Here is a 9,818-nt window from a genome sequence, read left to right as displayed (position 1 = left end):
TGAAAGACAAAGTGTTCAGATTTATTTGGAAATTCACAGTTTCTAATGGCACTACAGCTCTGTAGTTACATACTCTTGTTCCACAACATTGGATGCTGCACTCTGGTGGTATGTATTTTTCTAATCCAGGTTTGACACGCTCTGAATTCAGGTTCAACACATCTGGTTCCTGTGCTCTGACTGGCTAATTGTGCAGATCAACTCTGAAAGTACATCACTGTAAAGTATTCATAAACTAACAAGAAAGCAGCAAAAACACAAAGTCTTTAAATAAGTCACATTACATACAATACCCAGGAAAGGCATTAGATCTGTTAAAAAGGGTACCACTAAAAGTGCTCAATAAGTTAACTTATTTTGTACAACGTGAACCTGTAACACCTGTCAAAAGGAATAACCTTTTGTTCCACTCACTCAGAATCACACTCAACATTTCAGCAACCACACATCCTATAGTATCCAAATACACAATCACAGTCAAAATAAAAAACAGTTGAATATGAAACACCAACCATACCAACACTGCACATTGTTAGCCAATACAAAAGCAAATGTTACGGAAGTACCCGCAGTGAACCAGCCCGACTGCTCAGCCTGAGGGCTTTGCAAACCCAACGCACTCGGAGCAGGCTCTGAGAACGGCACAGCTGCACCACTCACACTGCCCTTCTTCAGCTGAGCCTTCCCTGAACTCAGCACAAGCACGGCGAGCATTCCTCATCCACGTCCTTCAGAGAACTGCACAGCCCATGGAGGTGACACCAGCATTCATCAGCCTCAGATTCCACCATGCACAGGAAATCCTGGAGAGCCACCATCACTGATGCTACACATCAGACTACAGCTCACATTGGTGACTAAAGGTGCAAATAAACAGTTACCATTCCTGGTGAGATTATTTTCCTCAACAGAGTTTGCAAAACCAGAATCAAGTCAGGCAAGTCCATCTATTGGTATTTTTACAGTATCCAGTCCACATTACCGAGTCCAGCTGAAGGCCAACACATGTCCCTTTACAGCACTGTAGTGTTGCATCTTCAAAAAAAGCTAGAGAAATTACAAAATAAATCAAATGACAAACAATTGTATCTCCCCTCTTCCAGTGGCATTATAAATAGACAAAAGGCACATAAATATGGGAAGGTGCAAGAAATAGGAACAAAGCTAAAGGAAGAGATTAGGCTTTTATCCCTATTCCACCCAACAAACTGGGTTTCAAAAAATCTGTCCCAGGAACTGTGAAAAAAAACCTTTATAAAATGAACCCTGCCCTCCCTCCCCCTTAAGCTGTTCTCTTAGGAAATTATCAGCCTTGTAAAGCTGCAGCTTATAGCCAAGATTGACACAATCCCATCTATTTAAAAAGGCAGAAACCAAATTTCTGAATACTTTCCAATTAGTTGAGCTCTTTGTCTCCCACTATCTTCCCACAGAATACCACAGACTGTTCTCAAACGAACAAACACTCTCCTGTTTGAGAAGTTCAGCTAGTTTTAGATGTGTCCAGAAACTGTTGTGACACCAAGTGTTCCCACTGTTATATCTTTGTTTCCTTTGATTATGTCATGCAGACTTGGCATTGACCCCGACTTAGTCTGTATTAGAGTTTTTATGAGCTTCCCTTGGTCTGAAACTTTAGACCGTCTTCGTTTTATAGCCCTCTTCTCAGTTTTTGTCTTTTGGGTCTGCCCATTGCACAAACTTGTACATGCTGAAATGCCACAAAAATAAGACTCCTCCGACTGCGATGACGTCTCGGAGCTTCCTTCCGATGGAGGGCCCTTGTATGAAGAGTGATAAACTTCCCCAATGTTAGAGAAGTCCCTCTGGTTTGTGAACGGCTTCCTTCCTTTGATTTCACCATTGGCTATCGGATGCACGGGCTCTGTTGTCGGCTTAATAGTCTCTGGCTTTTCACTTTTGTATTTGCAACGCTTTTTCTGAAACCACAAGTGAAAAAAGAAACAGTGAGGTTCTCTAAGGCAAGCAGAGCATGCAAGGCAAGGCTAGGAACTGGCAGGGAGAGCAGCCAAGCTGTGCATCACCTGCCACCATAGACACCTCAGCCCCACCACCTCTCCTGCCCACACCACAGTACCTTCTTCTCTGGGGAAAATTTCAGAGGTTCCACAATGTACAGATCATCTGGATCCACTGTAAGAGAGAAACATACACTTAACAATCCTGACCTTAGCAGCCCTAGAGCAACACAATCCTAAGAGCAGCATAACAAAATATTCCACTAATCAGGCACATTTTTTCTCCCTTTGTAAGTTAAGGGGGCACAACAAAAACACTGAAAGTGAAGTCACATACAGAGGAATTCCCCTGTGCTGTCATGGCAGCTGTCAGTGGCACACACTGGAAAACAATTGGCTTTGTGATAAATTAGGCCATGGGAGAGGTGCAGAGAACATCCTTTGGGGAAAAGGAGCACTAGTCAGCAAAAGTTAAAGTCTAAGAAAACAAACTGTTACCAGTATAATAACCGTGTTTAATGTGCAGCCTGCCCCTGATAGAAGCATGTGCACCTATGAAGGACACAGACATTCAGACTGACACAAGACCAGTCTGGCATTCCTCCACCAGCGCTTTGTAAATCATTCTTCCAAGCTGAAGCCAGGGAGAATTCAGGAAGAGCATGGGTTGTTTTGGTTTGGGTTTTTTTTTTTTTTTCAGAAGTACAGACTTCAGCTAGTCATTATTACAACATATTCCCAACAAAACGTAGGAATTTTAATGCAGTTTTATTCACAGTACAAAAACCTGTGAAGCAAGTTTGCTGCACCCAAAGAACAGTGTCAGCTGCATATTTGGCAATTACTATAACCCGCAACACTTAGTTTTGCATGACAGTGATGGCCTAAGAAACCAAATTTCAGTAGACCCAAGTCTAACATGCATACTGAAAAGGCCAGATCATTCCTCATACCTAAGCCAAGATAAATGGCCTAAATTTCTTAGCTAAGTTGCTAAATTTGAATCCTAAATACTTGCCAAGTTTCCAACCCAGGCTATCAGGACTTCTGAAAAGTAGGGCACTCAGACTTCCCACATCTGGCACTTAGAAGAAAAAAGCTACTTCCTTCAAACTCCACAGCTTTGCAAACCTGAGTGCCTGCATGGATTGCTACTAACCCCAAGAAAACATCTGCAGAGCAGAATATAACTGATGTCAAAAACTGCATTTAAGTTTTTCACATAATTCAGCACAATTCTATGGGTATCTGGTCACTTGTTCATAAACCACCCTGTCCTACAGAACACATACATGAACCACATGCACACTGTGCAGCACTAAGAGTAACACTGGAGACTGATGTACAGTATGAATAATACCTTCTTTACCAGCTAGCTGAAAAGACTGTGATCTGACCAGTGGAAGAGAGGTTCTTCTTTTCAAATTCATATCATCATAGGAGGAAAAACACCTAGGAAATTCCAGAAAGCTTTTTAAACACATTTTTCTCAGTACTTTGTCATACACGTTTTTCATTAAGGAGCACTTTTGGCAGAAAGACAGAACTGTTTGCTGAGGTGCCCAAGAAAGCCTGGCAAGCAGGCACAGTACTGTGTTTTGTAAAAAGTTATCAAGGCATGTTAAGTGTAGTAGCTTCACAATGCTTCTGGGAGAGTGTTACTACAAAGCAGTAACAGCTCTTGGCTATCAATTTTGAGTGTGCAGACAGACAGCTCAGAACTAAAGCAGATGTGTCAGTACCAGCAGACATTAGAAATGCCAAAAAGCTGCAAGAACAATTGAGTTTCAAATATAAATACATTACCTTTTGGGGCTAGGGTAGTGATTGCTTTTGGGAATTTTTGAGAGGTAATCTTCACAGAACTGAGAAGGGGTTCTGCAGCGCTGCACAAAAAGCACCAAGCCCAGGATGAGACAAAGAACCAGAGAAATCACCAGGTAAGTCTGTCGATCAGAAACCTGCAGGAATTGGATACAACTATTGAAGACAGAATAATTTCATGATACTATTTTTGTGTTTGAAACTTTAAAAAGACAAATGACATGTTCTCAAGTCACTGTCCTTCGATTTCATTAACACTTGCTCAAATTTCAGTAATTTGTCAGAGGTTTGATGAAGTGTTGGCTATGCAGCATTCAAGGAGCAAAGGCTCAATCCCACTACCTGCTAACACAGGACAGTATTTCACTGCCTACAGTACCATCACAACGAGACAAGTGGCCATCCCTTGTAAAGGGCATTCAAACCTACCTGAAAGCAACACACTTCCCATATAAAAGCATGCTCAGAAACTAACTTCTCTGGTTTTCAGTTGACATAGATGCAACACAATAGCAAATATAAGTGGTGCTTTTCATCAGCTGACATTGCAGTACTTCACAGAATACAATTATAATCGCTTGATTCAATGTGGTTTCACTAACCACACCACTCATGAACAGGCACTTAGCCAGCCAGGCATCAAAGAAGGAGCCTCACTAAGTGTTAGAAAACAGCTCAAGGGAGTTCTTTGGCAACAGGCACAAAATAAAAAAAGGTCATGTTTATGTACTGCTTGAAATCCCAGGCAGGAGAACATAAACATTTGAGACAAGCCATTCCCAGTGTTGTTGCCAAGATTGTCCTAATCTCAGATGACAATAGCCAGTGGGGAAAGGAGAAGGGTGGTTTAGCTCAGACTACAATCATGGGGCTAGTAGGGCTGTAGTAATTATTACCCATTTTGCTGTGCACAGAACAGCTCAAGCTACTCAACTCTGTAGCTAAGAGTTCAGGATAAAGTAATCTAAATGGAACACTACAGACAATTTAAATCTTCATTTAAAGACTGATCTCTTCACATAGGGATCTGTTTATGGATCTGTTTCCTCTGAGTTCTCGTGCCATTCTGCTGAGCGATAATTACCTCCCGTTTTAACTCAGCCACGGTCGCTGACAGGTTGGAAGCCAGCTGGGTCATGTTGGTGAGCTGTGCTTGGAGCAGTTGGATTGCCTCTGTCTGACGCTGATCCTGTGTGGAAGAGAGTCAAGGTCATGACAGTAGTTGTCAGGATCCCACTATTGTATGTGCTCACATGTACAGTGAGTGTTCTTCCTGTCTGACACAGAGGCACTCTGCAGTCACAGGACCCATCCAGCACTGTTTTCAGCACGGCTTTATGTAACATTTCTTCTTGTCAAATAACATTTCATGAGGTTACACCAAATGCATTTCATTCCGCTGCCTTGTGCTGCCCTCATTACAGGCTGAGTCAGCAGCCAGCTCCAGGCAGGCACTGTCAGGAGCCTGAGAACTGCCATGTTACAGAACACACATGCACATGACCAGGCAGAGCTCCAGCCTAAGGGCTGTCACAGTCAGTCACGTAATGACAGGAGCCCAGCCCAGCCAGGAGCAACAACTCTGCAGCTACTCCCTGGAAAGAGCCCTAACAGGATTCTTAATCCAATGAGAAATTAAGGAAGGTGAGCAGAATATCAAGGAGGTTAACCAAGAGGAGACTGACCAGCATTGACCAAAACCAACCAAACAAAAAAACCCAAACCAAAACACCTAACAGGAATAAAGAGAACACATATGAAGTTGCTATTTTCTTCACTGCTGATGGATAACCAAACTACAGGCCTGGGATTGCGCTTCAGAAACTTTCAGACAGGACCAAGTCTGCTATGCCACATGCACAGCTGTTTTAGGGAGTATTCAGCACAGCAGTCTGTGCTGTATTCCACAGGTGCTCAGGAAAGCCAGGCTGGCAGAGCAGGGAAAAGAACCAACTAAAAATTTTGTTACATGGACTACCCTTTCAAATGCAAATTTGGTCTAAACTATTACTGTACCCCTATACCTTTCTATAGACTCCAGCAGCAGTGGGAAAGTTTGACTTTAAATCAGGTATGAAGAACCAACCAAGTTAAAAAAATTGTTTTGAGTGCAGCTACAATCAAGAAACAAGGATTGAAACTAATCCAGATAATTTTTTCTTTGACAAAGAAATCGAAAGGTTTGAGCAGTTACCAGCTGACAATTGATTTTTAATTCAAATACAAAAACAAAAAACAGAGTTGGAAAAGGCTTTATTCTAACAACTGGGAACATACCTAAAATTTTATTACAGATTAAAAATAGGGAAGCATGGAATGGATGCTTTTAAAGGCAGATATACAGCTCAGTTGAAAGAAGATTTCTGCACCTCCTTACAACTCTTCATTAAAAGTAAAGTTTCCTAGTAAAGAGAACACTAAAATACTCCAACCAACCATACCTGCTCTTCTGCTATTCTTGAGGTGTTCTGAAGTTTTATTATTGTTTTATTGAAAGCCTTCTGCATTTCTTCCATTTGCTTTCGGTACCTAAAACAAAGAGCATGTAAGTTTGAAATCCTAGTGTATAATTCCTCAGCTTCGACTTGTCTTCAGAAAACAAGACTATACCAGTAAAAAACTTCTCTTTACCCAAAGGAGTTTTATTTAAATATCAAGTGGTATTTGCATCTGAGTTTCACATACAAAACAGGTAAGTATTTTTCTAGGGTTTCTGGCAGAAAGGGGGCAGGAGGCATGTCCCAATGTTAAAACCACATCTATTTCAACACCTTCAAACTTAGTGCCAGTTTACTGGAATTCACTCTGCGAACACTGACTGCCAAGACACAAAACACAACAGCCCCTTCCTTAGAACCGATTCTGAAATTAGTATATTTACCCATTCTCCTGTGGCTACGGAGCACCACAGATAAACACTAACATTGATACATCCCTCACAGAAAGCTCTTAGTTCCTTCTCCACACTCACTTATTCAACAAGAGTTATACAGGTGGGTAACACAGTAATTTAAGTGGAAACAATTCAATAAAGAAGGCACTGTATGTCTGCGGCATTTAGTTTTAAAGCAACAGAAGGATATGCTCTTTTGTTGAAAGGATTAGGGACAGGATTAGTGCTCACATCTCAGCAACACTGTGTCCTTTTAAAAACCCACAGCAATGTTCCTCAATACAAAAAAAAAGGCAATTATATCTGAAATACAAAGAGGGAACCTCTGCCACACATGGACATCTGGGTCTCCAGCAGCTACCTAGGCTTAGGTACTTTAGTCAGTCTTCTATAAAGCTTTATGCTGTGATTTACTCTACCCAGCTTCCTCTATGCTACTCTCCATAAGTGTATGTTCCTTTGTATCTATCACTGGCTGAGACCACGTTAACATATGGAGGACTCGCCCTCAACTCACCTCTGACTGAGTTCTTCTAAGTAACGGCTGCTGAGGGACATGTTGACTTCCAGGGCCTTGATGCGATTATTCAGGCGCATGAAGACCGACTCCTTTTGATTAGATCCATGAACAAGATTCCCATTAGCATAGCCCAGATCTGTTGAATTCTGCAGTTCAGCATAGAAGTCTGTAGCTGTTCTCTGTGGTCCCCCAGAGACCGGAATGGCCATTAAAGCCTCTTCAGCTGCCTGATCGTCCTCCTTTGTTTCAGCAGATACAGAAGACTCAACAGCAGGAAACGCAGGTTTCTGCACTTCTGGAATGCTCTCCTTTCCTTCCCCTGCATCACTGGCTACTATGTCCACTGTATTTTCAGGCTGCAGAACAGTCTCTGTAGGCTTTGAAATCACTGGAGGAGCCACAGTCTCTCTTGTGCTGATCTCCTTTACCTCAGTGGCCACACTGGGCTGAGAAGCCACAGGGCTTTCCTCTACAACTGAGCTCTCAGCCTTCTCCATTTCCACACTGACCTCAGGTGCATCTACCTGGGGAGTGCCCCTCAGTGCTTTCTGGCCAGCATCCTCTTTTACAGGCTCCAACACCATGTCTGTTGTGGGTGATGGCTTAACCTGAGAAGTAACTTCCAGGAGGAGGGACTGAGAGACAGTTTGGGGATGGCTTGGCTCCAGTTCAATTGAGTCTGTGGTCTCATTACTGATCTCCTCACGGACCACACTGCTCAAGTCAACTGCAGTGATAGACCCAGATGGTCTCTCAGCTTTGCTGTCCAGTTGCTCAGGCAGAGGCTCATCTGCTGGGGCATGGACAGACTCAGTCAGAGCTGCCTGGGGCTGCTGCACATCAGCAGCATGGCCTGGCCCCTCCCTGCCCCCAGTTTTACTGTGCTGCTGGTGCATGGCCACTGCCACTGAGCACCACTTCAACAGATACTCGGAAAACGCGGAAATACAACACACTGCTGCCATGTCACAGCAGTACTGCTCTGTCTCAAGTTCAAACCATGGCGATGCCTCTTCCTCCTGATCATCACTGGACAGCAGGGTTACTGTGGATTGGCTTGTATCTTCTTCATACTCTTGTACAAGCTGAACAATAGGGCTTTCTTTAGTCAAATCCACCACTGGTTGCTCTTTATCTATCTGTGGGATATCTGTAGCAACAAGCCTGCAACAAAAGAGTTAAAGACAGGATGCTAATTCAACAGTTTCACATGCCTGCTCTGGAAGCCTGCAAAAGTAGGATCTTTTAGAAAATTAGTCAACCTTACTCTAGTGACCAAAGGCCAGTTTGGCAACAGTCAGAAATTCCCTAAGTTAGTACTTCCTCTGACATTCTTCAGTCCCAATTTGCAAACAAATCACTTCAACCCTTGCTTCTGAAACAGAAGGCTTCTCTGTCCGATATTGCCCCTTCCCTAACCCCTGAAAAAGGTCACTAGTTCAAATATCATTAAGTTCTTAGACAGCAAACATCTTATTCTGCTGCTGCAATCTTCAACTGTAAATGCAAGAATCACAACCTACCCACTGACTTTGCTCAGTCTCTCAACCACCAGAGTTCTAGAAAACCATAAAACCTCCATATATAGCACAAATCATGTCTTAACATTTAAGAGGTAGTATCTTTGCTCCAAGTAACAAATCAATACTTAACAACTGTAATCAACTAAAAAAAAAGCCCCAGAATCTATATACAACTCCTCTTCCCTACCTAAGTCTGTATATTTGCATACATATCCTCATTAAGGAAAGTCTAGCAAAAACATAAAGTTCTAAACCAGAATTTTTGCCAATATAATTTAGCTGAAGTTTCAGCAATACAACTGAATTCCTAATTAGCCTTCCTCACTGGAGACAACCACAAAACCTGGACCAGTATTAAGTCAGTTTCTGTGTCAAAAGAAAACATAATGGATATACATACAAACAGTAACCAAACCCATTCCCCCAGTTAGTAACATTACCACACTGCAGATTTCATCAAATACTTGCTTTTCCACTTATGCCTGTAAGCCACACCTGAGCATTCTAGCACCAAAGCTGCCAGGCAGTGCATGTTTGTCTGTGCTGGCAACACACTGCAAAAACCCCAGCACCAACCACTTACTCTGGTGAAGGAACAGGCGTTGGTTCAGGCAGTCTTGGTGCAGCTGTTGAAGTTGCAGGGGTGGCAGTGACATTTTCAGACACACTTTTGTTCCCTGCTGCGGGAAGGATGTAAATGTGAACATTAAAATTCAAGAACCATTTTTGTTTTCAAAGAATTTGAGGTTTGGGGTTTTTTGGTTATTAACTGCACTACCAAATTAATTGCAGATGTCATTCTAAATTATTTGAATGGAAGTGCAACTAAGAGTTTACAAGTATGAAGTTGTGGACAGTCTCAGAATACTCCCAGAAAGCAGCAACTTAGACTTTACAGCTTAAGCTGGGTAACACAGAGTAAAGGTCTCCAAACAAAACTGAACAAGCCTATGTATTGTCTTTGTACTGGTTCCCTTCTCAGCAAATTTGGCATCTTTGTTCCACTTTCCACAGTAAGCAGGATAAGAATTCTATTACACTAATCAGCTATGCCATAGAAGGTGGAAAGTCATTTATTT

The 9,818-nt window shown here is 42.4% G+C and overlaps 1 protein-coding gene across 3 annotated transcripts in view; it reads right to left on the bottom strand.

Annotated features, from left to right (window-relative positions):
- Window positions 1-9,818, bottom strand: part of SUCO (SUN domain containing ossification factor) — a 38,921-nt gene continuing 29,103 nt past the window's right edge. For 2 of the 3 annotated variants that reach the window (XM_071565201.1, XM_071565203.1), the window contains 8 exons: window positions 9,323-9,419; window positions 7,214-8,380; window positions 6,245-6,332; window positions 4,888-4,992; window positions 3,786-3,940; window positions 3,340-3,431; window positions 2,099-2,154; window positions 1-1,940 (listed from right to left, as the gene is read on the bottom strand). In XM_071565201.1, the coding sequence (XP_071421302.1) occupies window positions 1,494-1,940; window positions 2,099-2,154; window positions 3,340-3,431; window positions 3,786-3,940; window positions 4,888-4,992; window positions 6,245-6,332; window positions 7,214-8,380; window positions 9,323-9,419 (2,207 nt within the window). In that variant the 3' untranslated portion in view covers window positions 1-1,493. The remainder of the gene's footprint in view (window positions 1,941-2,098; window positions 2,155-3,339; window positions 3,432-3,785; window positions 3,941-4,887; window positions 4,993-6,244; window positions 6,333-7,213; window positions 8,381-9,322; window positions 9,420-9,818) is intronic. The other variant, XM_071565202.1, reaches the window with a different exon arrangement.

This window comes from Pithys albifrons, chromosome 10, assembly GCF_047495875.1.
Source record: "Pithys albifrons albifrons isolate INPA30051 chromosome 10, PitAlb_v1, whole genome shotgun sequence".
NCBI lineage: Eukaryota > Metazoa > Chordata > Aves > Passeriformes > Thamnophilidae > Pithys > Pithys albifrons.
Note: the sequence above shows the minus strand (reverse complement) of the source record. Positions and strands in the feature narration are given on the sequence as shown.